This window comes from Silurus meridionalis, chromosome 1 (genome assembly GCF_014805685.1).
Source record: "Silurus meridionalis isolate SWU-2019-XX chromosome 1, ASM1480568v1, whole genome shotgun sequence".
In the NCBI taxonomy this organism is placed as follows: Eukaryota; Metazoa; Chordata; class Actinopteri; order Siluriformes; family Siluridae; genus Silurus; species Silurus meridionalis.
In genome coordinates this window covers 2,432,661-2,460,109 of record NC_060884.1, presented here as the reverse complement: position 1 = coordinate 2,460,109, position 27,449 = coordinate 2,432,661, and the positions used below count along the sequence as shown (strand labels likewise).

At 37.5% G+C, this 27,449-nt stretch overlaps 3 protein-coding genes, 2 long non-coding RNA genes and 2 other non-coding genes across 10 annotated transcripts; 3 read left to right on the top strand and 4 right to left on the bottom strand.

Annotated features, from left to right (window-relative positions):
* Window positions 1-100: 100 nt before the first annotated feature.
* On the bottom strand, window positions 101-3,005 carry atp5mc3b (ATP synthase membrane subunit c locus 3b). 2 transcript variants are annotated; one of them, XM_046860778.1, is made up of 5 exons: window positions 2,904-3,005; window positions 2,638-2,710; window positions 1,726-1,803; window positions 1,381-1,571; window positions 101-435 (listed from the first exon to the last, which is right to left on the bottom strand). In XM_046860778.1, exons 2-5 carry the CDS (start codon window positions 2,674-2,676, stop codon window positions 321-323), a joined length of 423 nt encoding a protein of 140 aa, XP_046716734.1. In that variant the 5' UTR covers window positions 2,677-2,710; window positions 2,904-3,005; the 3' UTR covers window positions 101-320. The 2 variants fall into 2 exon arrangements, with proteins under 2 accessions (XP_046716734.1, XP_046716742.1); XM_046860786.1 differs by having other exon boundaries at window positions 2,820-2,925.
* Window positions 3,006-3,869: 864 nt separating this feature from the next.
* On the bottom strand, window positions 3,870-12,174 carry lnpk (lunapark, ER junction formation factor). Of its 3 annotated transcripts, none has more exons than XM_046856966.1 (14): window positions 12,088-12,174; window positions 10,769-10,817; window positions 10,610-10,651; window positions 10,326-10,513; window positions 10,192-10,250; window positions 10,034-10,074; window positions 9,465-9,548; window positions 9,307-9,358; window positions 9,013-9,216; window positions 8,770-8,875; window positions 8,132-8,202; window positions 7,836-8,000; window positions 7,637-7,723; window positions 3,870-5,565 (listed from the first exon to the last, which is right to left on the bottom strand). In XM_046856966.1, exons 2-14 carry the CDS (start codon window positions 10,793-10,795, stop codon window positions 5,432-5,434), a joined length of 1,260 nt encoding a protein of 419 aa, XP_046712922.1. In that variant the 5' UTR covers window positions 10,796-10,817; window positions 12,088-12,174; the 3' UTR covers window positions 3,870-5,431. The 3 variants fall into 3 exon arrangements, with proteins under 3 accessions (XP_046712922.1, XP_046712933.1, XP_046712936.1); XM_046856977.1 differs by having other exon boundaries at window positions 8,770-8,860; XM_046856980.1 differs by lacking the exon at window positions 7,637-7,723.
* A 6,023-nt stretch (window positions 12,175-18,197) lies between these two features.
* mtx2 (metaxin 2) lies at window positions 18,198-22,992 on the top strand. The gene is made up of 10 exons (XM_046861461.1): window positions 18,198-18,365; window positions 19,082-19,129; window positions 19,235-19,281; window positions 19,357-19,429; window positions 19,737-19,813; window positions 20,302-20,394; window positions 20,499-20,537; window positions 20,982-21,107; window positions 21,232-21,308; window positions 22,398-22,992. Exons 1-10 carry the CDS (start codon window positions 18,326-18,328, stop codon window positions 22,603-22,605), a joined length of 828 nt encoding a protein of 275 aa, XP_046717417.1. The 5' UTR covers window positions 18,198-18,325; the 3' UTR covers window positions 22,606-22,992.
* Window positions 22,993-24,079: 1,087 nt separating this feature from the next.
* Window positions 24,080-24,151, top strand: trnad-guc. The gene has a single exon. It is a non-coding gene; the product is annotated as a tRNA-Asp (tRNA).
* Window positions 24,152-24,472: 321 nt separating this feature from the next.
* On the bottom strand, window positions 24,473-24,544 carry trnad-guc. Its single transcript has one exon. It is a non-coding gene; the product is annotated as a tRNA-Asp (tRNA).
* Window positions 24,545-24,788: 244 nt separating this feature from the next.
* On the bottom strand, window positions 24,789-27,155 carry LOC124390185. The gene is made up of 3 exons (XR_006926698.1): window positions 27,021-27,155; window positions 26,823-26,885; window positions 24,789-25,417 (listed from the first exon to the last, which is right to left on the bottom strand). It is a non-coding gene; the product is annotated as an uncharacterized LOC124390185 (long non-coding RNA).
* Window positions 26,407-27,317, top strand: LOC124390179. The gene is made up of 3 exons (XR_006926697.1): window positions 26,407-26,507; window positions 26,618-26,689; window positions 27,147-27,317. It is a non-coding gene; the product is annotated as an uncharacterized LOC124390179 (long non-coding RNA).
* The last annotated feature ends 132 nt before the right edge of the window (window positions 27,318-27,449 follow it).

The window sequence follows — 27,449 nt, the reverse complement described above, 5'->3', positions numbered from 1 at the left end:
CACTTGCTGATTAGACACCGATGAACTTTGTCTTCTGAGCACAATAAATGTCTAGGACCAAGTTTGAATCAAACATTAATAAATAATTCACACATCAGGGTTAAATAGTGAAACATGTATTTTAATCCTGTAATGGAATACATTTTTACAATACACGTTCTTCTCTTTAGTCTGTCAGCCTTCCACTGCAAAAATCTGGAAAAAATGTACAACTGTCATGACGCCAACGTACAACACTCTGCAGCCGGTACGAGACGCTTGAGGGTCGTCACGGCCGGGGGGGAGGAGAGGAGAAGAGGGGAGGAAAGACTGCACAGACTTTACATTGCGAACAGGATGAGGAAAGCAACCATCAAACAGAACAGACCCATGGCCTCAGACAGAGCGAATCCCAGGATAGCGTAGGAGAACAGCTGCTGCTTCAGAGACGGGTTTCTGGAGAGGGAGGGGTACAAGAGCATGAGAACTTTGGTCAAAACACTGCTCTGATCCAAATTACATCGAATATATTTTATTATCTGTACAGCGGACACAAACGTCCAGTAGATCGTTAGCAAAAACCTTTTCATCAGTCACCTTCGCTTTTGCACAAGTATTCACACCATTAATCTACAACAATTATTTTAATTACATAAAGACAAATGAAATTTAAAACTTATATAAATATTCATCCCACACTTTATAGATTTTTATTTTTGAAAAATGGACAATTGATGTGATCTGATTTAAAGGTTACCCTAAGACAAAAACACTGAGATTAAACTATAAAAAAGGAATCATACAGAATTTAATATAATAAAGTAAAACTCAAAAACAGCCATTCTGTTGCCAATGATGAATAATTCAACGCTGAATATAAATGCTAGAACTGTTCATGATGGGTACTGAAGAAGGAGACCTGACCTGGGTTTGAGGAAGATCATTAAAAGTAATCCTGCAGGACCGACCGCTAGGATCTTATCCTTTTTATAGTGGCCTCATAATTAACCCCTGAAATTTACAACTGCAGGAGAAAGTGTTAATTGCTGGAACTATTGATAAAAAGCCACAGTTTTTCCGGGTTGCATTACAGTATGAGAACGGCCTCTAGCGACGGATCAATCAACCGTGCTGTTTGTACTTTTTGTTTCAGTTTTCAGCATATTTTTATAATTCAGTTTCTTTTTGTAATAAAGTTTAGTACTATTGTACAGAGCGCATCAGGTTTATCATTTAAACAAATACATTTTAAAAACCATCCTCCGATTCATCGGTTATCGGCGAGTACGATCAAACCTAGCGATTGGTGAAACCCATTATTGGTCGACCTTCACTGACCATCTCAGAAAAAGCACTACATTTCCTCGCTGAGGTTTGGTTCTCTGTAGAACTTTGCCGTACCTGGCGTAGCCGATGATTAGACTTCCGAACACTGTTCCGATTCCGGCTCCTGATCCGGCCACTCCGACGGTGGCGGCTCCGGCACCGATGAACTTGGCGGCTGTGTCGATGTCGCGGCTCAATGCGCTGGTCTGGAAGCCCCTCAGTGCGACCTGGGATACGGTGCTCTGTGGCAGGAGGACCTGACTGGTCTGTCATGAGGGACGGAGAAATGATCAGGATAAAACGTCTAAAAGGATCTGAGATCCGTTAGACATGAATAAGTGTTTGAGGCCTCTTCTTAAGATTACACACTGTTCTGGAGCTAGTTCCTAAGTTCTTTAGAGGAGCGTTTGCTGAACTCACCTCAACAGATTTGCCATCAGGTCTGGAGAGCACCGAGGCAGAGAGAGGTCTGTAAAGCGCCCTTGATCCAGAGCGGACCTGAAGAGAGACAAGATCACACACCAATGAATGGTTTAGAATCCATGCACCAGAGTTTTACCTCCAGGTGATTCAATGCTTCTACGCAGAAGACTTCTGCACATCATTTGTTTTGAATGCACATAATTTAGAAATCATCTCTACACAAAAACAAGAACATCGAGCTTTATTAGAAGGTCAGTATTGGAAGTGCAGCATTTAGAAGACCATTCTCACTTTTGGTTATTATCCAACACACCATACAGCTCATCTTCTCAAAGTCCAAACAGGACACAAGATCTGAGTGTTTGTATTTTATAATTTTATAATCAGCCTGGTTTTAACTCTGGATCAAAACATCTCAACTTTCCCAGCACTGATCCTACTGAGGGAAACCTAGGATTCACCTGTAACAATAAGTAATACAAACTTAGAGATCTGGATACTCCCAAGATCCTGGCGATCCTGAATCCTTACCATGAAAAGCAAATCGTTATTGAATGATAAAACTCCTTGCACAGTCCAGGCAGACACACAGATCCTGTCCTACACTGAGTTCTCAATGTCTTTAGCTAGCAATGAACAACTAGCCGAGCTGTCACCAAGGACTTTCTCTCCACTGCGGCCTGATTTACACAAATCCAGGCGGGAGATCAAAGTTTTGGACGGGAAGACATTTTCACATTAGTGCAGTTTAATCTCCAAAAGCGTTACCACGGCAACGCTGCAGGCGACAGCTTCCGCCATGACCTTGAATACAGAAAAGGTGCACTAGCATCCGCATTAGCATTAGCATTAGCACAACACTGGAAAATGCTAAAAAAAATGAAATTCAGGGAAGTATTAAACACTCACCAGTGCAGGAGAGGACACGAATTTGGCGCAGGCGTACATTTTTTGCACCTCAGCTCCTTCTAACGTTGAGTATCTGCACAAAATGAAAAAGAAGGCGGTTAAAGGTCAATCCGAGTTTACACCCTAAAAAACATGCAATCGAACCGGAATTGAGTTTAGCAAAATCCCGAAAATATATTTACCACAAAACAAACGGGGACAAACAACACAAAGTGGAAAGATTAATCCGGATTGCTGAGGCGCCTCACCAGCTCTCCTTCACTTACCCGGCTGCAGAGGTCGAACCGCTGAGGATCCACTGCGCATGTGCGCCACTCTTTTTAACCCGGATAATGGGCGTTCCTGGGAGAAGAAAGAATTCCGACGAATCGGGTTTTCTGCAAAGCGATTGGTCGAGGCGTGCACGCTCGTCGATGCTCTAGCCAATCCCAGCGCGGGGGGCCGGATTTCATCGCGTGACGCTGTTCGCCGATGAAGGTCACTCTTTCGAAACTTTATTAGCAACCCCAGTGTGGACAAATGTTTATTTTATTTATTATTTTCAAGAACTCGATATAAAACTATAATTTGTGAGTTTTATTGTATTAAAAATGAAGAACGTTTCAGATCATCATGACGCTGAAACAGCAGTAAAATGGTGTCTGATGATCACAGCACCACTAAGCTGCCACTGTTGGGCCCTTGAGCAAGGCCCTTAACCTTCAGCTGTATAAATAAGACCAGTCTGTAAATCTAAATGAATGGAAATGTTAAAATATATAAAATGTACTATATGGACAAATGTTTTGGGACACCTGACGTTTTCATTCATATGTGGTTCCTCTTTGGTTCTCCTCCACTTAAACAAGGAGACCCAATGTGTTCCAGCATGACAATGCGTCCATGCACATAGCCACCTCCATTAAGATACATGGGTTGGATTTGGTGGAGGATCTCCTGCTATGAAGCTCCAGGCCTCCTCACCTTCTCACCTACATCAGTACCTGACTTTAATAACGCACATGTGGCTGAATGAATCTCCACGAATCTAAAAACAAAGAACTAGTGGAACATCTTCCCAGAAGATTGGAGGTTAAAACAGTAATAAACGGGGAGTAAATGTGGAACGAGATGTTCAGAAAGGACACATCAATCTTATTCTCAGGTGTCCACAAACTTTTGATCATATGCTTTGTATCTGCTCAAATCAGATCATCTTAATAAAACACATCCGAATCTGAAAAGAGACACGATTCCAAAAAAAAAATCTTTATTGTATGCACAGATGTTTTTCGAGGTTATGCGTGCAGAGACAAAACCAGAAAAATAATAAAAGCTCGTCTAATACAAAATACTGAGTCAGACACCTCATTACGTATTTACTATGAAAGCTCGATCACGTGCTGCCGAATTAGAACAGCTGGATCTCAGCGTGCAGAACGGAGACTGCACAGCTGGATCTCAGCGTGCAGAACGGAGACTGCAGTAAACACGCGCGTATTGCACATTTTATTCAGCGCACCATTGCTGATCAGACAGACGTCTTTATCTGTAACCTCGTAGTGGTTTAATCTGGACTTCGAATTCGTTTCATTTAATGCTCTCATGAACATCTGGATTATTCCACGTAGAAACGTGCAGGTGTAAATGTAAATACGTCCAAATCGCCGTGGCACAACCCAGGAAACCTTTTTCATAAAGCGACAGATATAATACAGAATATTGAAATTGTAGGCAGTCGGTATCATTCAGGGAGAAAAATAACATGACACAGAAACCGGATTATAATCTGAAGTGTAAACGGTTCAATTCGCATCAAGATAGGGTCGCGATCAGGTAAAAACATGGTTGCAAAGAGGCTGAACATTTAAAGTAAATTCCTGAAAACTTTGGGAATTTTGGAAATATTCCAAGTTGAAAAGTTGCCAGATATATGGGAATTACTAAAAAATAATTGGTGAAATTTAAATAAAGTAATTTAAACAGCAGGTAAATTTAAATAAACTATGATTAAATTGTATAATGCTGTTGCACAAGTTTACACACAGCACAAGGAAGTTTTAAAACATAGATTTATGTAATATTCATGTCATTTACGTGAATATTTGCTAAAATGGATATTTTTTGACGTGCAAATTCAACGCTAACCTGCAATTTTGTAAATTCCAAGTTTATTCCCATTAATTCCCATTGAAAGTTTCCAGACTTGGAAAATACTTGGAATTTTGCAACCCTAAATAGAAACAGCTTCTGCGCCTGTCTGTGTTTTTTTAATAGTTTTTTTTGTAAAGGCACCAAACATTCAAATAAATACCCACAAGCAATTAAAAACAATCAGAACACAATCGGATGTAAAAGTGAAATGAGTGCGACTGGCAAACAGATCGAAAGAATGCACACATTGTAGTCTGAATCTGTAAACAAATGAAATAATACCAAAACAAACAATCTGTGTGGTTAAAAAACGGAGTAAAATAATCCAACATTAAAATCGATTTAAAAAAAAAAAAAGCATACTGATACTAGAAAATCGGCTTTTCCTTACACTTCTATAGCATTAATATTGAAATGACATTGTCATTGCAAACACACACACCAACTCTCATTCCTAAACTCCCACTGGCTCAAACAGGACACATAGAAAATACGGAAGCTTATAGGAGTGCACTTTTTTGCAGGTAATACTAGAAATTGGCAAAAAAAAAAAACCTAGTGCAAAATATCTTTCAGCAGAACAGAGACCAAGAAATAAATTAAAAGCTGCATTAAACTGGCTTAAACATTCAAAACATGGCATTCGGAGCATCAGGTGAACTCAAATCTGAGCTTCAGGTTCTCCATCCTTAGAGGGGGCGGGGCTTTCCGCTGTCCCGTCGCTTGTGGGCGGGGCTTCCTCTTTATCTTGCTCTGGCTCTGGTTTGTCAGCACAAGCTGGAGGCTCGACATTCTCTATAAAGAAATCATTGTTACTGTTAGTGATGTCAGCACAGTGAGAAAAAAATCAGGGAATTTCATAATTATTTATTTATTTATTTATTTCCCAATCCAGCATGCAGATTAGATCTCGATCAATAGCACAGGGAGAGAAAGTAAAGGTCTGAGGGTCAGGATCACTGCCAGGGTTATGATATATTACATTTTAATCTATTTAGTGTCTTTTCTAGCTTTACAAATTTGGGGAAAAATAATATTACATAAAATAAAAAAAATTAAATATACATCATAAAAAAAGTATATTCAAAATTATATTTTATATATATAAAAAATATGGTCTGATCAAAGGAACGAAATGAACTGAATGACCAAAAAATAAATAAAAAAATACATTTCCAAAGAAGTGAATCACTCAAATGACCGATCTTCCCATCACACCACTGTGAACTAGGAGCTGAGCTCAGAGCTGGGAGAAAAGACCAAAAATGTTCTAAGACCCGAATTGAGGAAGGGGATAAATTGTAGAAATTGAATGTCAAAAGATCATACGATTTATAAGACAAACAAACAAACAAACAAACAAACACACACACATACATACATACACACATACATTCAGACACTAAATTAATGCATGCATGCGGCTGATTTGGCACAATAATCGGTGTGGAAGAGAACGAGTGTGAATGTGGACAGACAGATGTGTTGTGCATCTCCATCACAAAACAACTTCTGAAAATTACTTTTAGAACAAACAGAGAGAGAGAGAGAGAGAGAGAGAGAGAGAGAGAGAGAGAGAGAGAGAGAGAGAGAGAGAGAGAGAGAAAGAGAAAAAGAGAGATGTTACGAGCTGTTACGGCTGGTTTAACGTTCAACATTATGACCGTCTCCATCCCAGCACACAGCGATGAAAACCTACACCCACCGTCTCTCTCTCGTTTTTGTTTTATTTTTGTGGGCTTTTAAATCAGCAGCCAATTATAAACACCAGGAAGAAGAAGCGTGCGAAGACACCAAACGTTACGACCGACCGCCAATCAAATTCTAATTTTAAAAGGATATTAAAACCTTTCGCTTGACACCAGGGTGATTTGTGGCGCAGGTCCTTTTTACGCTTAACTGTAACGTGTCGTATTTACGTCGCTATAAAATAACGTTGCTAAATAAACCTAAAAACAATAAATTGTGGAAAGTGATATCCTGCATACAGAATACCTCAGTATCTTGTTTGCAGTGAAACAAACACTATATGGACAAAAGTTGCAGGACACCTGACTTCCCAGCTATATGTGGTTCTTCCACAAATATTCCCTTCACTTGAACTAGGAGACCCAATCCTGTTCCAGCAAGACAATGCCCCTGTGCACAAAGCCAGCTCCATGAAGATAAACTTTACATGGTTTGGGTTTGGTGAAAGATCTCCTGCTATAGAGCTCTAAACCCTAGTGAACACTTTTGGGATAATTTTTTCATGCTGACTGCTCCACAGGCCTCCTCGCCTCACCTAGATTACTAATTGACTTTACTAACACTCTTGTGGCTGAATAAATCTCACACAAAACCACACAAGTGCACACTAAAATCTAGAGGAACATCTTCCCAGAAGAATCGCGGTTATTGTTAGAGGTCGTCTGATTTGTTAGTTTTGCCGATTATTTGTTTCCACAAATGTCGCCAAATTCAATTTCAATAGTTTTTCCGGGTTGCTAATTAATACAACAGCAAATGGGGACTGAATGTGGAATGCGATGTTAAAAAATAAGCAGAGACACACGTTTGTGGACTCAAGTGTCCACAAAGTTTTGTCTATATTGTGGTTTACAATCAAGCTCCAAGGTTTCCATGTTCTTCTTGTCTTACAATACTTGATCTACGACCATCTGAAATGATTTAGCTTGATATACAAAAGTTGGGGGGCAGCATTGTGAAAATATTGAGCAATATGACATCCCTAGTGCAGAGTGCAACAAGGTCTGAGAGTGTATCAGTAAGAAAGAACTGCTCTGAGTGTGTAGGAGACAAGAGACAGAAAAATGAGTGTGTGTGTATGTGTGTGTTAGAGGAGTGAAGGTGTGAACGATAGAACCTGTGTGGTCTTGGCTGAAACTGTGGACTTTGCTCCACGGTGTTACACCTAGTGAGGAGTGGGGGCGAGGACTCGACATTACACTTTCTAAAAACACACACACACGTACAAATAAAGCTAAGAACATCCGACATAACACGGGAACCGGTGCTGCTAAAAAAAAAATCAAAGGATAAAGTGTGTGTGTTTGTGTGTGTACCCTCATGGGCGTCGCTATCCTCTGGAGTGTTCGATGCCGCTGAGGATTGTGGTTCAGGGGACTCTGAGCGCAGACGGCGTTCAAAATTAAACTCCGGGAGTCTGGGGGCTTGAGGCCGCGTCTTCCTCGCTGGGTTCATGAAGTAGCAGTAGGCACAACGAAAAGCTAACAAACACCACACACACACACACACACACACACACACACACACACACACACACACACTCAATATGCTAAGCAGGATAAATGCAAACAGGAAATCATTTAACCGATATTCTGAGGTCTTCAAATCTCACCCAAAAATTCAAACTCCTCCTTCAGGGCCATACCATTATGAGAGAAACACTGCTGACAAATCAGAGCGTATCTGAGAGACACACGGAGAGAAAGAATGAATTGAAAACACCGTTTTCGGCTGCAAGACATGAACGGGACACATTTTTACAGGTTCCTTTTATATATGACTAATTAGCTGCAAACAAAAACACAATACTGTTCAATAAAGCAAAAGCCGTAATGTGAGATGCTCAAATAAAAATCCGAAGCATCAAAAAAAGACAGCTCTGAACTTCATTACAAAAGAAAATAAATAATTAAAAGCACTGAATCATGACAATATGCTAAAGAAGATAAAAATGTAATATATAATGAATAAATTATAAATATAAAATAGCGCTCTTCATGCAGCGGCATGACAGTGATTCGCCTCTAGGGGCCGCTCTCGTAACGACAGCCGATATAAATTCTCTGTATGGATTTTTGCCGAAAGCCATTCAACTATCGGTGCCGATTAATCGGCAAAATCGATTCATCAGTCGACATCTATACATTAAAGTTTCGAAATGTATGTATCCATCTTCATGGACTTGTCAAATTCTAAGTAATCGTGTGTGTGTGTGTGTGTGTAATATATATATATAGGATGTAAAAGCACCTGTTCTGAGGTCCGTCTCCCACCAGGTACTCGATGACCCGGTCCACTGCACTGCGCTCTCGGGGAAGGATGGGTCGTGCAATTGGCGGACCTGGGGGGTGCATGCCTGAAAGGTGACTTCCCCGTCATTATCATAAACACGATGCATTTAAACAGAGAGCGAGAGAGAAAAGAGAGGGATATTGTGTTTAAAATCTATAATAATAGTCTCAGCACCATAGTTTATGATGAAGTGCCTCTGACCTGTTCCCAGTACAGGCGAATAAGGGCTCATGCTCCTCCTTATTGGTGGTGGTGTCTGCATGCCGCTGCTCAGGGCTGGACTCGATACCGAAGCTCCAGTGATATTCTCAGGGGGACCACCGGGGGCAGTGCGGAGGGGCGTGGCTCCAGGTGGTGTGGGGCGTGGCCCGGGGGTGGCCATCGCAATGTGGCGCAGTCGAACCTCTGGTAGAAAAAAAATCAGCATGTTTTAGACACAAACCGCATATTTAGAACGTAGCACAAACAAACAAGCTCAGAAGAACACTAACACACCTTGTCCAGGTTTGGGCGTCATCTGGGGTCGAGCTGGAGTGGCTTCCGCTTCCTAAATAACGCAGTAAATACAATAAGTGAAAAATGCGTACAAACAACCTGCGTGTTTTCGATGCATTTTCTACAGGTTCTGCTGAAGCACAAAAACCACGGCCCACCGCTTTGCTCTTTGATTCCGGGTCGAATCTTTCCAGGATCAACTTGGCGTTTTTGTACGTCTCTGTTTCCATCACCTCTTCCAGCTGGAAAGACGAACAGTTTAGGTGGCTGGTAATATTACGCTTATGAATACATAACTTTTTGTAAATATGCAGAATAGAATTAGTAGACAGTAGAATGTTTTATTGTCTTTGCATAGTGCAGGTACACAGCAACGAAATGCAGTTCTGCATCTACCACAAGAGACAAGAAATTAAATAAAACAAATATATGTTTAAGAAATAAATAAAGGGTCTGGCAGGTAAAAAATGTGCAACATCTGTGCCACAATGCATGAGAGTTTTGCGGCAATTACAGAAAGCTGATTGGCTGTTGGTCTCATTTGTAGTCGTAATACAGCGAATTATATTTGGACCAGCGAAAGAAAAAACTACAAACAAAAAGCATTCTACAGAAAGCATTTCTACTACATGGACATAAGGAAAATTAAGTCCCGTTTCAATGATTTAAGACCGAGAACAGCGAATTTAAGACTATTCAAGGCCTAAAATTGAGAAAACAAACTTACGATTTTTCTTTTCGCTGACTTTAGATCCTCCAATTTTTCATCTGAAACACACAACAGGTGAAGATCGCTGATCGTAACGTCATTATGGCGTAATGTTGGAACTAATTACTGACTACGATCAGCTGTTTAGGCTCCTAGGTTTTAGAAGAAGAACTCACTGTTCCTTTCGGTGCGTTTGGAGAAAAGGATGATGAGCAGCTTGCGAGCGAACCACACGCTGCAAAGACAGAAAGGGAAATGAGTAAAAATCGTACACGTGGCCACACGATTTGCACACAGGATGAAGACTCACAGTGCCGGAAAGGCGATCAGAGGCAGAGCGGTGACGATCCGGCCGCTCCATTCTGCAGGCAGGTAGAGGTAATAAACAAACAAGCAGGTGAACAGGTAAAGAGCGGCAGAGTAGAAGAGCAAACGGCCGACCCATATCTTCTGCATGCGCTGGTTCTTCCCACGGAACTCCTCGAGGTCCTTAATTTCCTACAAATCGAAACACAACAAAAGGACACTTTTTAAAATATTATATCTATAAAGCACACAATTCCAGCTTGAGTAGTTCATGAGACAGCTCTTTACCTTGTCTAAATCCTCCAGAAGTTCTACTGTAGGAGGTTTCGCCTGGACACACGGGACAAGATTTAAGATCTAAGAAGGAGCGTAATCAACAAAGCTAAAAAACCTTTGGGTCAAATTCATCTTTAACTGGACCCTCGGTGTGAAGAATAACGTTCCTACCTTCCACCTGGAGATGAAGGCCCCCATTACTGCTGCTTATTTTCTCCACCTAGATGAAAGCAAAGGAGGAAACCGAGATCCTAAATGATACCCTGTTGAGACTCAGATCCCGAAAAAGATGCCGTTCAGACTCAGAATTTCAGATCTCCAATAGGACCCTGTCAAAACTTAGACCCCAAAAAGAGATAATGTCAAAACTCAGGTCACAAATCCCTGTCGAGTCTCAGATCCTAAACAGGACCCCTATTAAAACTCAAATCCCAAATGAGACCCTAAGGTATTTCAGCTCCTCAGTTGGATCCTGTCAAGACTCAGATCCCATATCAAAACCGGGATCTCCAAATCAGAACCTGTCAAAACTCAGATCCCAAATAAGACCCTGGAGAAACTTAAATCCCCAGTAGAACTCTGTCGAGACTCAGGTTCCTAGTGGAACTCAGGTTCCTAGTGGAACTCAGGTCCCTGTAGTATCAGATCCCCAATGGAACTCAGGTTCCTAGTGGAACTCAGATCCCCAGTAGACTCAGATCCCCAATGGAACTCAGGTTCCTAGTGGAACTCAGATCCCCAGTAGACTCAGATCCCCAATGGAACTCAGGTTCCTAGTGGAACTCCGACGCCCAGTGGAACTCTGTCAAGACTCAGATCTCCAATTAAACTTGGATCCCCAATGAGACCCTGTCGAGACTAAAATTGCACAAACAATCCTGTAGAAACTCTGATCCCCAATAAAAACCCTGTCTATATTTAGGAAGAACAGCTTCTACATTTGAAAGTCGAACTGCAGTGACCCGGATGAACCTACAGCGCCATCTTGTCACGTGTTGGAAAAATAGGGCAACAACTCATTGGTTCATTATCTACAGGACAAAAGGACGAACAAATAAACAGATAAAGGGAACCGTTATATCTGTTCTGTCCTTTAACTCTGATTAGATACAAAAAAGAACAAATACATGAAAAGAAAAAACTTAATATATAAATAGAAAATTATATTCTAGAACTGATTTTGCATCCGAAGTCTCAATGTGCTTAGGGATGAAGACATAAAAGAAACAATATATACAAATGTAAATAAAGAAATCGAAGAATAAAATATCTGAAATAAGGTTTTTATATTATGTCTTTAATTCATTGCAATTTCCACAGAAACTCTGCAGGGAAACATAAACCTGACCCACATGCTAATAGCTCCATAACTAGCATTCCTTTCAAATAACTAGTAACCTTATTGCTTAACAGGATTTGCGTTTATATTTCTTAAGAAAATATTTATTAAAAGTATTATTTATGCGTCATATAACAAAATATTTACTTACCCGCAAAGATTACAGCGACTGCGTAGGAAACAAACGCCTTACAGCAGCGACTTCCGGGTTTTGTTTGGCGTTAGAGATCATTTCCAAACTAAAAGTCCCCCAACATGTACCGGCGTTAAAGAAAATTATTTCGTTCCTGTTAATTGTTGTCACCAAATGCACAAGTTCATGGACATGGAGAACCCACGGATTCTACTTATTCTAAAAGGTTTCTAGCTCTGATACACTTTTCTTCAACAAAACTCACATGAGATGTGAGTGTGTGTGTGTGTGTGTGTGTGTGTGTGTGTGTGTGTGATCAAATATGTCCACAGAATGTCCAAATGATAATGTATAAACACTCTATAGCATCTCATGAAGACATACTCCCAGTGATTGTATATGGGGTGTTTATATCTTCTTAATATCATTAATAATTGGTATATGTCTATGTCGCAGTCATTTTTGTGCGGTGATGCTGTTGAAGAAACACCACCACATTTTATCAATATTAATAGAATTAATAAATACTTCTTCTTAGTCTTCTTTTTCTTCTATTACTTCTTCTTATAGTAGTAGTATTTAGATATGGGAATTTTGACCATACATTTATAATGATCATGTTCTACATTGTATTCTTCTTCTTAAAAATAATTAATAATAATAATAATAATAATAATAATAATAATAATAATAATATTATTATTGTTATATTATTATAAATAAGATCTGATAAAAAAAAAACCACGCTGCATAAAACCATTACAGACAGACATTTCTTCTACGTTGAATTATCATTATTATTATTATTATTATTATTATTATTATTATTATTATTATTATTATTATTAGGACCTATCTGCAAATAAAAGATCATAAAACACACCCTGATAAACTTTATATTGGAAAAAAAACGCCATCCATCTTAAAACGAATTCCGAACAAAAAGAAAAATATTTATTAGTTGGAGGTAAAAACTCTCATTTTAATATTATACCAATAATAATCTAATTAAATGTGTTCAAACAAAATACCAGTGTGTGTGTGTGTGTGTGTGTGAACACAAGCCGTAATAAAACACTGCATGTGCAGCTGCTTAATAATAATTTGGAAACCGGCTTCTTATAATCACATCATATTATGTTATAGTAAAGTATAGTATATTATAGTATAGTATATACAGTACAGTATATAAATAGTATATAGTATAGTATAGTAAATTATTGTATAGTTTATAGTATATTTATACAGTATAGTATATTATAGTATATAGTATAGTATAGTAAATTATTGTATAGTTTATAGTATATTTATACAGTATAGTATATTATAGTATATAGTATAGTATAGTAAATTATTGTATAGTTTATAGTATATTTATACAGTATAGTATATTATAGTATATAGTATAGTAAATTATTGTATAGTTTATAGTATATTTATACAGTATAGTATATTATAGTATATAGTATACTATAGTAAATTATTGTATAGTTTATAGTATACTATAGTAAATTGTAGTATAGTATGTATATATATATATATATATATATATATATATATAGAGAGAGAGAGAGAGAGAGAGAGAGAGAGAGAGAGAGAGAGTATATTATAGTATAGTATATAGTATATTTATACAGTACAATATAGTATATAGTAGTAAATTGTAGTATAGTATGTATATATATATATATATATATATATATATATATATATATATATATATATATATATATAGAGAGAGAGAGAGAGAGAGAGAGAGAGAGCATATTATAGTATAGTATATAATATATTTTAGTATATAGTATACTATAGTAAATTGTAGTATAGTATGTATGTATATATATATATATATATATATATATATATATATATATATATATAGAGAGAGAGAGAGAGAGAGAGAGAGAGATATTATAGTATAGTATATATATGTATATATATATATATATATATATATATATATATATATAGAGAGAGAGAGAGAGAGAGAGAGATATTATAGTATAGTATAGTATAGTATAGTATATATGTATATATATATATATATATATATATATATATATATATATATATATATATATATATATATAGAGAGAGAGAGAGAGAGAGAGAGAGAGAGAGAGAGAGAGAGATATTATAGTATAGTATATAGTATGTATATATATATATATATATATATATATATATATATATATATATATATAGAGAGAGAGAGAGAGAGAGAGAGAGAGAGAGAGAGAGAGAGAGTATATTATAGTATAGTATATAGTATGTGTATATATATATATATATATATATATAGAGAGAGAGAGAGAGAGAGAGAGAGAGAGTATATTATAGTATAGTATATAGTATGTATATATATATATATATATATATATATATATATATATATATATATATATATATAGTATAGTATACAGTATATATATATAGTATAGTATAGTATTTATTTATTTATTTATTTATTTATTTATATTTAAACACATTGTGTTTTGTCCTTCAGCTTTTCGGTTCTTCTGTTCTGCAGTAAATTCTCAGTAAAACAATGCGGTGGTGGTGGACAGCTTGCAATTCAACCATTTCTCCGGAAAAAAGCGCATAAAGCTGCATCGGGTGTCTTTGTGCGCGCGGTGGTGTGTGTGTGTGTGTGTGTGTGTGAGTCTGTTCTTTGCCTCTCCATTGTGCACGGATCCGTTTCTAAGGTATCCGAGCTCGCGCTTGATTTACAGCGGCGCGGTAGTAAAAAAAAAAAAAGGGCCGGTGGTTTTACGAGGCTCGCGCGTCCGTCATTGGCCCGCCGCGGACCACAGGCGAGGAGCTCGCGCCCAGTCCCGGCCCCTTCACCCGCTCCTTTCCCACGCGCTCCAGGAACAGAGCACACTCTAATCCTTCTCCTTCTTCATCTTCTTTTTATCATTCTTCTTCTTCTCAATCTTCTTCTCATTATCCCTCTTTTTCTCAATCTTCTTTTCCTTCTCCTTCTTCATCTTCTTCTTAATATTATTTTTAATCATTCTTCTTCTTCTTCTCAATCTTCTTCTCCTATTCCTTCTTCTTCTCATTCTTTATCTCATTCCCAATCTCCCTCTCCTTCTCCTTTTTTTTCTTATTTTCCTTCTCTCTCTTCTCCATCTACTTCTTTTTCTGCGTCAATCCGGAGCTCCGACCTGCGCTTTACTCAGCAGCACTAATTATTTCTAACTATAACTTATTAATATATTATTATTATTATTATTATTATTATTATTATTATTATTCAATTAATTAATGAATTCTAAATAACGCTGTATAAAAGACTCCTCTTTTCAGCGTCAGGTGGTAAGTACTATCTCTCCACCTCTGCTTCTCTCCATCTCATCCATCATCTCCATCTCCATCAAAACCTAATGCATCCTTTTAAACCAAGCCTCTTCGTTTTAAATGCATGCATTTTTTATTTATTACATATTTATTTTAGAAATATATAAATAAACATGTGAATATATATATTTATTTTTTATTTATTGTTTATTTTTTTTCAACCAGTTGCATCCTCCGCCTTACCGAATGCGCATCTTTTCCATCTTTCTGTGGCTCAGACGCAGTCTTTTTTTAGACCTGGTGTAAAAAAATTAATACAAATGTATTCGATGATTATTGAACTGAAATAGGTTTTTTTTTAGTTTGAAAGCAATGCAGGAGAAGAAAGACTCGCGGTTTACTACTTTACTGCAATGCGGCGAGAAAAAGAGAGAGAGAGAGAGAGAGAGAGAGAGAGAGACAGACAGACAGACAGACAGACAGACAGATGGGGACAAAGACAGATGTAGACAAAGACAGACTGTCTACAGAAAATTGCTCTCTAAATATAAAATTTTAGAACATTAGTTTCTGACATGCACTTTGTAAGTAGGTTATTTTTTATTATTTTTGTATTATTATTATTTTTATTATTATTATTATTATTATTATTATTATTATTATTATTATTATTACACGACTGTAAGATCTTGACTTCTCTGAACATATTTTAGACATGCACATGATATTTCTGTTTCTGTCTGGAGTGAGGAAATTAAAGAAAATAGAAATCAAGCGGGTTTTTTTTTTTTATCTGTTCTAGAAAATGAAACTGGAAAATTCTCCAGAAAACTCATGCAATCCTGTCTGAATTCACACACAGCTGCTTTGCATCTCGACATGTTCCTGATTGTTTCAAGGCAAGTGGAAGAGCTGATGAAGTCTGGTTGTTCATATGTACCCTGTAGAACCGAATGTGTGTTGGCTCGAGTGGTCACAGATTCGGTTTTAGGGGAGTATATGAGCGACCCAAATTCACCGGAACCGGAATTTTAGTTCTTCAAGCAGATTTCTATTTTTTTGTATTTAATTAACACATAAATGTATTATAAGCATTATTGATATTATTTCTGGATATAAAGGAATAAAGACACCCCCCCCACACACACACACACACAAAATACAAAATATAAAAAATAATAATAAAATAATACAAAAAAAAAACCAATATTTTCTTTATAATTTAATATTTGTCATTCTGTGCACTCCAGTTTAAGATCCTATTAATATTTTTTTTGCTTCCCCTTTTTTTATATTACAGTCGGAATCCCGACGATTAAAAAAAATAAATCCCTTTAATAAATAAATAAATGTATTTAAATGGGATTTTTCAGCTCTACTATATTGGTATCGAATTGATATTTTAGTGGGGTTTTTTTCCCGACAACACACACACACACACACACACACACACACACACACACACACACACACGCAATAAAGACGGATGAACCCATATGAAGCACCTTCTTACATTTGTTAGTGTTTAAAATGTATATTTTGTAAAAAATTATCATGCAGAACATTTTAGAATGTATTCTGAAAAGAAATGATAACCGTGTAACATTTTCTGCCATAAAATGAAACAAATTATTAAATAAACTTTAACATGTGCTCGTTGTTACATTGAATATAAAAATGTAATAAACTGTGAAGATCGAAACTGTTGCAATATTAAGATGATGTATAGAAAGTGTTCAAATCCAATTCAATACTGATAAACATACAATTGCTTAGCATTCAATTATTATTAAACAAATAAAATAAATGTGTAAAATATTTTATGAAATATACTATTTTACTGCAGACTAATTAATTACCCATATAACAGTTAAGACAAATGAATATATATATATATATATATATATATATATATATAGAGAGAGAGAGAGAGAGAGAGAGAGAGAGAGAGAGATGATATGCGCCAGCTTTATATGGTTTAAATGACAATAAAAACTTCTTGATAGATAGATAGATAGATAGATAGATAGATAGATAGATAGATAGATAGATAGATAGATAGATAGATAGATAGGAGGAAAAATAAGACATATATAGATAGATAGATAGAGAGAGAGAGAGAGAGAGAGAGAGAGAGAGAGAGAGAGAGAGAGAGAGAGAGCTATGTTTGATGAAATGACAATATAAGCTAGACAGACAGACAGGCAGGCAGGCAGATAGATCGATAGATAGATAGATAGATAGATAGATAGATAGATAGATAGATAGATAGATAGATAGATAGATAGAAAAATAAGACACACACATATATATATATATATATATAGAGAGAGAGAGAGAGAGAGAGAGAGAGAGAGAGAGAGAGAGAGAGAGAGAGAGATGCGTCAGCTATGTATGTTAAAATGACAATAAAAGACAGACAGACAGACAGACAGACAGACAGACAGACAGACAGGTAGGTAGGTAGGTAGACAGAGAGACAGACAGACAGACAGACAGACAGACAGACAGACAGACAGACAGACAGATAGATAGATAGATAGATAGATAGATAGATAGATAGATAGATAGATAGATAGATACTGTTTAACACTGTGCTGCAGGCCTGATCTCTCTTCCCGCTTCACCCGATTTGTGTAGATATACTTTATATTCTTCCTCTAAAATACACCAAAAAACCGAGCGTCTTTATTCAGTTTGACAAAAAAAATGATTCATACTGAAAGAAACCCAGTCTGATCTGAAATTAAGGGACACTCAGGACTTTTACTGTGACAAACCCTGGAAGCAGCGAAACCTGACAGCTGATTGGACAGAAACCCGGAAGCGCTGCTTTTCAGGCTCATGCGCGTCAGTGGGTCGCTTCCTTGCTTTGCCCTTGCGTAGGAAATTCGGCGTGTTTTGTCGTTAAACGTTATTGTGGTGGAAGCAGAACCCGTTAGTGCTCTTCAGCATGTCTCTCGCTGCTGAGGCGTTCGTCTCTCAGATCGCAGGTATGTGCTTTCAGATGCTAATTAATTAGCTGTGATGATTCGCTCATACCTGCAGTGTCTAATCTGAACTGATCAGATCTTTGGAGTTGATGTTCTCACGTAGACGTGATTTTAATCAATATTAATGTAATGTTTATTTATTTAATAAATGGCTCGCTGATCTGTTATGAGTAAGATGGTCAGTCTGGAGCTCGGTGGGTGAAGGTTGGCACTGTGCCCAGTGCCGCCCTCCTCCTCAGTTTACCTCCATGCCTTCCTGCCCCATGTCACGCCAGCTGGACGTCCTTGCTGCCCTAAAGCCAATCTGTCCTGCTGAGTTCTGCCCACCTCCAAGGAAGGGCATATAGGGCATGTTTAATATGCTGCTGAATGACGTCACAACTCGATTTGCATATATCTTGAGACGTCATTAATATTTAATCAATTTAACCGTGCATGGAGTAAAATCGTGAATTGTGACGAAATGCAATGTTTGATTTCATTGTGAAAACTTCCCTATCTATCTATCTATCTATCTATCTATCTATCTATCTATCTATCTATCTATCTATCTATCTATCCGTTTGTATATGTTTCCTGTGTGACGTGTCAAGAAAGATTGTTCGTTTTTTTGAGGCTCGTCATAGTAAAAAAAATATATATATATGTGTAACATTAAAACGACCAGGAATAAAAACATTTTAATAACCTGACCAGATGTGGTGTTTCTTTCTCAGCTGCGGAGCCATGGCCGGAAAACGCCACGCTCTACCAGCCTTTGAGAGGTAGGACGCACGTTCTCGTCAATCATCCGTGCAGCATTTGCTTTTTTTTATTAATTTTTTTATTTGTGCATTAAATCCTGAAATGGCGTTCTCTTTCTTCTACAGAGGATCAGATCCTCCTGTCTGACTGTGCATCATCTTTGGCAGTTCAGGTAAATGGAAAACAGAGAGACGCACACAAACGCTGGTAAGGTTTACATTTGATTGAAAATGTTTCCGTCCTTCAGGCGTACCTGAGGATGTTGGGGCTGCCGGTGCGAGTTCACTGTCGTGCCAACGCTGAGTACATGTCGCCATCAGGTAACGTTAAAACGTACAACGTGACGTAACCTAACGCATAATGCAGAGTCCGGTAAAAATTCCGGTAAACTTGTCGGGAATTTACAAGAATTTAAGAGAATTAATTACAAATTCATAAGCTGATATGCATGCAAATTAATACATTTATAAAAAAATTTTTTTTTTTTTTACTTTGCTTTAATTGTTAGTATAATTTTGTTGCACAATTGCTTTTTCAAAAAAGTTTTAAACATAAATGTATGTAATATTTATGCAATTTACCTAAAAACACACATACACACTCTCTGTTGTCTTGTTTCTGTTTTAGGGAAAGTTCCTTTCATTCATGTCGGTAATCAGGTCGTTTCAGAGCTCGGAACGATCGTGCAGTTCACACGTGCCAAGGTACGACCATGTGCTCAAATTCTTTACTTTCTGAAGTAAACCTGAATTTGTTTAAAAACGAGGTGGTATGAAAACGTTTTGAGACTAGCGCGCCACAGGTCCGGTGTCTTACGCCGAATGTCCTCCCTCAGACGCCGCTGGGGATGAAATCTCGACTTGCCGAATCATGTCAAACGTCTTCGTGGCAGATTTGCTCAGTTTCATGCAGAATTTCACTTTTGCTTCTGATGTACACAAGACGATGTCTTTTGGCCCACTGACTTATAAAGGTCGGTGCTCCCTGTGACCGTGCATGCAGCCTTGTGCTGCCATCTGTTGGCGTGTTACAAAACTTGTCTCGAAACTTTTTGATACCACGTCATACTTTAATTCTCTCAGTGTTTACTAGTAATAAATTGGACATGATTTGTGCTTTATTTTGAATTTGTGTCCTCCATTCATGTCTTTTTTTTTTTTTTTTTTTTCGTTCTTCCTGTCCGTTCTTGCAGGGCCACTCTCTGAGTGACAGCCTGGACGACGTGCAGAGAGCTGAGATGAAGGCGTACATGGAGCTGGTCAACAACATGCTGCTCACAGCAGAGGTGTGGGAGACACACACATACACACACACACACACACACACACACCCTATTATTAACAGCGGTTCTGTTATTTATATTGTTTGTTTTTCCTCCTTCTGCTCTAGATGTATATTCAATGGTGTGATGAAAATACAGCTGCAGAGGTGATGTGCATAAAAATATAAATATTTCATAAATGACAGTTGAGTGCTGAAAAATCCATACTGACGGTTTTTCCGGGTTGCGTTGCTTTATACAGTACGAGAGCGGCCTCTAGAGGCGAATCACTGACTCCACGTGTAGCACACTCCAACATCTATTGGAACATCTTCCCAGAAGATAGAGGTTATAATAATAGCAAATAGAGACTAAATGTGGAAAGGGAATGTTTAAAAAGGACAATCTTATGCTCAGGTGTCCACAAAATGGACTTGTGTACATATTGTGTATACTCGAACTTCTTTAGTTTTTCTTCCTGCTATGATTTCTATTCTACTAATGCAGTCCCTCAGATTTTCCAGAACCTAAATATGGTAATGGAATTCATGAGGGCGATAGATCGTGTGCATGTCTGATTGAGTTGTAAAATCAGTTTTGTGTTCGTTTAGATCACGAGGCCACGTTACAGCAGTCCGTACTCATGGCCTCTGAATCACATTCTGGCGTATCAGAAACAGTGGGAGGTGCGTAGGAAGATGAACGCTATCGGCTGGGCGGGAAAAAGTCTTGAACAGGTTGGTTTGAAATAAACGCAGCTTGTGATTTGTGTATGGTAATTCTTATAATAATTTATTTGTGTGTGTGTGTGTGTGTGTGTGTGTGTGTGTGTGTGTGTGTGTGTGTGTTCTCTACTCTCAGGTGTATGAGGATGTTAGTCAATGTTGTCAGGCTCTCTCACAGCGACTTGGAACCCAGCCTTTCTTCTTCAATAAACAGTATGCACAACACACACACACACACACACACACACACACACACATGAAATGCACACAGACACAAAGGGCTAAAAGACTACTCCGACATCAAACCTCGAAACACGTCAGCATCGTATCAAATAATCTATAGAGGGAACTTGAAAAGTTCGAGCTGCTTATTAGCATTTTTGGTATAAATTTGACCTCACAAAGACCTCGTGTTTAAAGGGGTCACCATAGGAATGGCCAAGAATGTGACTCGCTTTCAGTTTGGTCTAAAGTTTACAACCACTCGTAGTGTTTACGATCAGGTCTCTTAAGAGTTTACAATCGGTTCAACTAACGCCAAGGATTTGACTCAACAATTCTCTTGCGTAATAATAATAATTAGTAATAACATTATATCTAAGATAACATTATACCTATATTATACTGAAAACATATAGGAATATCAACAAAAGTTTGCAACCATAAGATGATAATTTTTTAAAACATCCAAGTCCACATTTATTCCGCGTTTGCTGTAAATTAATAATTTTTGCAATTTTTTGTCAGTACGAGGGCGGCCCCTAGAGGCGAATCGCTGCAGCCACGTACTGTTTATTTTTACACTGGAGACTGCACGCTGCACGGAGAGCGCTGTATTATGTTTATTATTTATTAATTATTTAATATTCTAGATGTAATGTAAACAGTTTTGGACTCATGATGCAACACTTGGTGTTTATTTGGATCAGGCACGATTTATGGTTTATGATTTAAGGTTGAAGCGCTGGTTTTGCCAAGATGCCGTTCTTGGGGCCCTTAAGCAAGGCCCTTAACCTTCAGTGCTCCAGGGGCACAAGCTTTCTATCATTGCTGGGATATGCGAAAAATAATTTCACGGTGCTGTAAAAAGTGCATGTGACGAGTATAAAACTACTTTCTTTCAGAAAAGTCTCTATCCTGTTGTGGAAGTTTGCTCAACCTAAATAACTGACATTTCTTCTGTGTAATTGCACTGCATGACTGCACGTGTGATTGCATGCTTCATCCTGGTTATAAACCTAAACCACAATATTGTCTATTGATCTAATCGTTCTAACACACGTGTTGTTTGAAACTCTTAAGGCCGACCGAACTGGACGCCCTGGTGTTTGGTCACCTCTTCACAATCCTGACCACGCGCCTCACCTCCGATGAGCTCATGGAGAAGGTGAAGTCCTACAGCAACCTGCTCTCCTTCTGCCGAAGAATAGAACAGACTTATTTTGAGTCCCAGGACAGAGACAGCCAATCGGGTGCCTTGGATTTCTCAAAAGGCCCCTCCCTTATGTAAGGCTCCGCCTCGCTTATGTTAGACCTCCTCGTTTAAACGCTGATCTGATTCTGACTGACTCTGAGCCATTATATGGTAATAAATCACACACAGATTAGTGAAAGAAAGGAGGACGTCAGATCATTCAGAGCCACCAGACAATCCTCAGTGTTTAAATGTACTCTTCTTTCCATCTGTCTGTTTGAACAATAACTACATAAGAAGGTCTGAATAGTTTAGATCAGGATTAAAATATCTACCAGGTGTGATGTTTATTTTACACACAAATAGTTCTGGGTTTGTGTTTCTCTTAAGACCATGTTTAAAAAAAATATTGTAACTCCTAAATAATCCATTGTTTGAAGAAATGTACATACCTGCAATTAAAGCTGGCAACCTGCACATGAACCTCGTCGACTTTATTTCATTTCAATGAATGTTTTGTTTATTTATTTAACTGTCTGTCTTTTACTTGAGCCTTTGAGAGTCGGCTCATATACAAACCAGTCAACTGTAGTGTGTGTATATAATCAGTGTATTCAACATTGTGGACAATACAAAGTTTTCAAAATCAGTAGAAAAATCACCTATTTTTGAGTATTCTAAATATTTATTTGTCTATTTATGGATTGCTGAATTTATTAAAAGCGACTTCAGTATGAACACGTGTTTTTTTAAGCTTCAGATTTATACAAGCCGAATAAAATGTGACTCCCTGGAGAATGTTTAAGATTAACGCATATTTGTAAAATAAATAAAATATAACAAAAGACAGACAGTGATGTTACTGTAAATGTTAATTGTGTATATGCAACAGTTGTTGACTCGCTAAAAACAAGGCATATTGGGTAATGGGAGAATCCTGGAGAAATGTGAGGGGGAAAACGGCACTATAAGCCAATTAAAAGATTTATGTATGTGCATTAATACAATATAAACACCCAGATAATTGTAGGTTATCCTTTGTTAGTTATTCGTTCGTTAGTTATTTTCCCCACAGCTGTTTCCATGAGACCTGCACCCTCGTGAAGTATTGCAGAAAATAAATACATTTTATAAATTTAAATAAATAAATGTATTTTCTGCACAAAAGTAACAATGGCAAATAAAATAGTGTTAATAAATGAAATTATTATTTAACTAACGGGTGAGTTCATAATGATGAATGAATCAAGTAAGCAACCAATCAAAAATCGGTTTAATCAATCCAGCAATTAACTAATTGTTTAATTAACCAATTGATTTATTACCCAGTTGATTGGTTAATTGCTTGCTGATTAAGGGCTTGAAAGTTAATTCATGACGATGAATAAATCAAGCAAACAATCAGCTAATCGATGAATTAATTCGGTGGTTATTGGTGAATTCAAGGCGGGATTAAGACGATATTAATTAACTAATTGATTGGTTTAATTCACCTTCATGAACTCTATCATTAAGATAAGTATTTTTAAATAGAAGCTTTATGAGGTCTTTTTGAGACTTTGGCACTCACTCCTCGTTAGTATAGTGGACAGTATCTCCGCCTGTCACGCGGAAGACCGGGGTTCGATTCCCCGACGGGGAGAAAAAATATTTTTTAATTCCTTTTTTTGTGTACTTGTAATTAACCTACATGTGGGGAAACAATTCTCGTATGACAAAAGCTCCAAATTCAAGATCTTGTATTCATGTGCTTGGATAGATGTTTTGTATTATACGGATTGAGCATGCTCTGTAGGTCTTTCTTTGTAGGACTTGTGTTCAAGCGACCGATTTTGGGCCAAGGACCTCATTACTGGGCCTCAAGCAATTTTAGTTAAAGACCCCTCATATATAGAGTAAGGTTCAAAATAATAAGAAAAGGATGCTTACTGTTCACATTTGAGGCGTGTAGAAAATATTTCTTCTCCCCGTCGGGGAATCGAACCCCGGTCTTCCGCGTGACAGGCGGAGATACTGTCCACTATACTAACGAGGAGTGAGTACCAATGTCTCAAAAAGACCTCATAAAGCTTCTATCTAAAAAAACTTATACATTACAATGGCAATTTGCAAACTGGCCATTACATTAAACAGTTTTGTAGTCTTATGGACAAACGAGACGAGCTTTTTAATTTCACTGAGTACTTTGTTTCATACAAAGCAGCCGATTTTGCTTCTCCGCCATGTTTAAACCACGTGTTCTTTCTTATATAAGACTCTCAAACTCTTCAGTGCTGCCATCTACTGGATGCCCAACAAAACGACAATCTCTATTTTGGGAAATAAATTTTGTGAAATAAAAAAATGAACCAAATCAGAACTTTTTTTTAGACCCTCAATCTGAAATTACTAAATATTTTTTAACAGAAAATCCACACCAAGGAACAATGGACCTGTGAAGATGGATGGATGGTGGATTCTACCTTATTGATTCACATTTCTACTGTGGGATTGTGCTGTGATGCACAACATTGTGTATACCTTGATAGTATAGTGACAAATTTTCCTCCTATCATGCAGAAGCCCCGGCCTCAATTCCCTTAGAGAGAAAAGCTTTATTTTCCCAACTACATGTGAACAAATACCAAATACCCCATACAAACAAACTGTGTTATTTATTTCAGATCATAATTCTACAGCTCATCCTTGGGTGCTTGGCTAAATGCTTTACATGGTGCTGCTGTTTGGGAACCAAGGCAGTGTTCTCACTAGTTTAAAACCCGAAGAGTGCCAATAGCAGGTGGTCGATGGCATTATTCATCCTGTGTTTAAGATCCTGTACAAACATTCACCCACCTGTCTTTACTGGTCCAGTATGACTGCACTGCAGGGACGGTAGCAGAGGTAGAGGTAAAGGGTGGTGTGGTTTCTGTATCAAACAGATCAGAGAACAGTAACATAAGTGACAGAAATTAGGGTATTTTCTGATTTAAGGTGAACGATGAGCTCCTGATGAGCAGCCATGGTGATTGTGGAAAGGAAAAACTCCCTTAGATGTTACGAGGAACCTTGAGAGGAACCAGACAAGTGACATTAAGAGTGCATATGGTTTCTATAAGCAACAAAGAAAAGAGTAACATCAGTGACAAAAGGTGAACGTGTAGCAAAAAAAAAGAAACCAAGGAAGCAACATTAATTGGAATTCAGATGGGTCTCAAAACTAGACAAAAAATGACAGCACATTTTTTCACCTCAAAAATTGTGTTGTGTTGAGTGTAAATGTCGACTTGGGTTCAACAAGGAAAATACAGCTTTGTTCAAAATCTGGGACTGCTGAATTCCTGACCCCTGAACCTGGAAAAGCCAAAGAAACTTCTCAGGTCAACTAGAAATTCCTGCTGATGAACTGGGTCAGTGTTCTCAACTACAGAGTTCAGGGAGTGACGTCAGAGCAACATGGCGGCTCATAACTTCACAATCAAATGGAGTTATACTTTAAACCAATCAACACACAATTTTTGACTTATTCAATTGTTCAAAAATGAAAGAAAATACATCTTGCTAATCACGGTTGACTAGCTAACAACAACAATCAAACAAACAAACAAACAACAAACAAAAATAACAGGGACGTGTCCATGTCCAATGCTTTCTCATTTTTATATGTCACATTTTTCTTTTGGCTACTTTTAAATTATTTAATTTATTTGTAAAAAAATATTTAAAAGACACTTCATAGATATGGATATAAAAAATAACAGCACTAAAATAACAAATAATATGAAAAGCTCCATAGTTTTGTGCGGGTTTTTTGTATATTATTACACAATAAATGTTTATATATTATCCTTAAAATATTTAAATAATAATAATAATAAAAAACCCTACTCAGTTTAGCTCTGTGTACACAGTCTGCGCGTTCACGCCAAAGTCGTGCGCGCACCCGTTTGGCAGCTCCACGTCGACATTCCTTCAAGTAGACTCACAGGAGGCCACGGGCACGAGCGAGTCTGCAGCCGGTGTGTGCAGCATAACGAGTTGCATGACACTTCATTAGGACAGATAACAATCTTAATCTTAATAAAACTTTTAATGCAGTTTTAATGCAGAGGTTTTTTTTTTTTTTTAGGAAGAACAGGATGATGAGGAGGAGATGGAGCACGCTTAAAACTCTGGACACTTGATCGGAAGGATCAGGCTGGTTGGTGGATTTGGTTGATTCCCGGTTATTTACTGCTTTCTAACATTTTTTGGGTGATGTATTAAATTCTAATAATAATGCTGCATACGATTGTCCTACAATATAAATCTCTTTTGTAGGCCACTTTATTTACCTGCTCTTTTGTAGGAGATTTGAAACCATAGGTCATCTAGGTACTTCCAGGTACTGGGTAGATCTAGAAAAAAAAGCAAACAACTTCACTGTTTGCACTTTGTAAAAAAGTCGCTCAATGAAAGTTTGATCGTAGTATAGAGCGGTCATTTTCAACAATTTTGTGTCTCTTCAACTCTCACTTTGTTAAATAACTCACAATGTTGAATGTAAAAAATCACCATACAAACTGAAATAAAAATCTGCACTGATAAAGTTGTTGTAGTTTAAAATTATATAAAGGAGTAGGTTTGAGGAACGTCATGCCATCTGTGTTTTTTCCCAGGATCCATGGAAACACGTGTGAGGCTCCCAGACCTTGACTGATCTATCCTGCCTTCTAATACAAGTCTATATAATTTAATTGTTTTATATGTCGTGTGGGTTGTAAAAAGTGTTGACAAAGCGATTTTGTAATTTCAGCCTGTCCAATAAAAGCTACCAATGATTGACAATAGCTAACTACACTACATGCTGCTAAGAAAGAATAGCATCTACACTAAAGCTATGGTGTTCAATTAAGCAAAATCAGCAGGCTGTAATTTCAGTTAACCAATGATCACCATAGATTTAGTCGATCACAGTAATG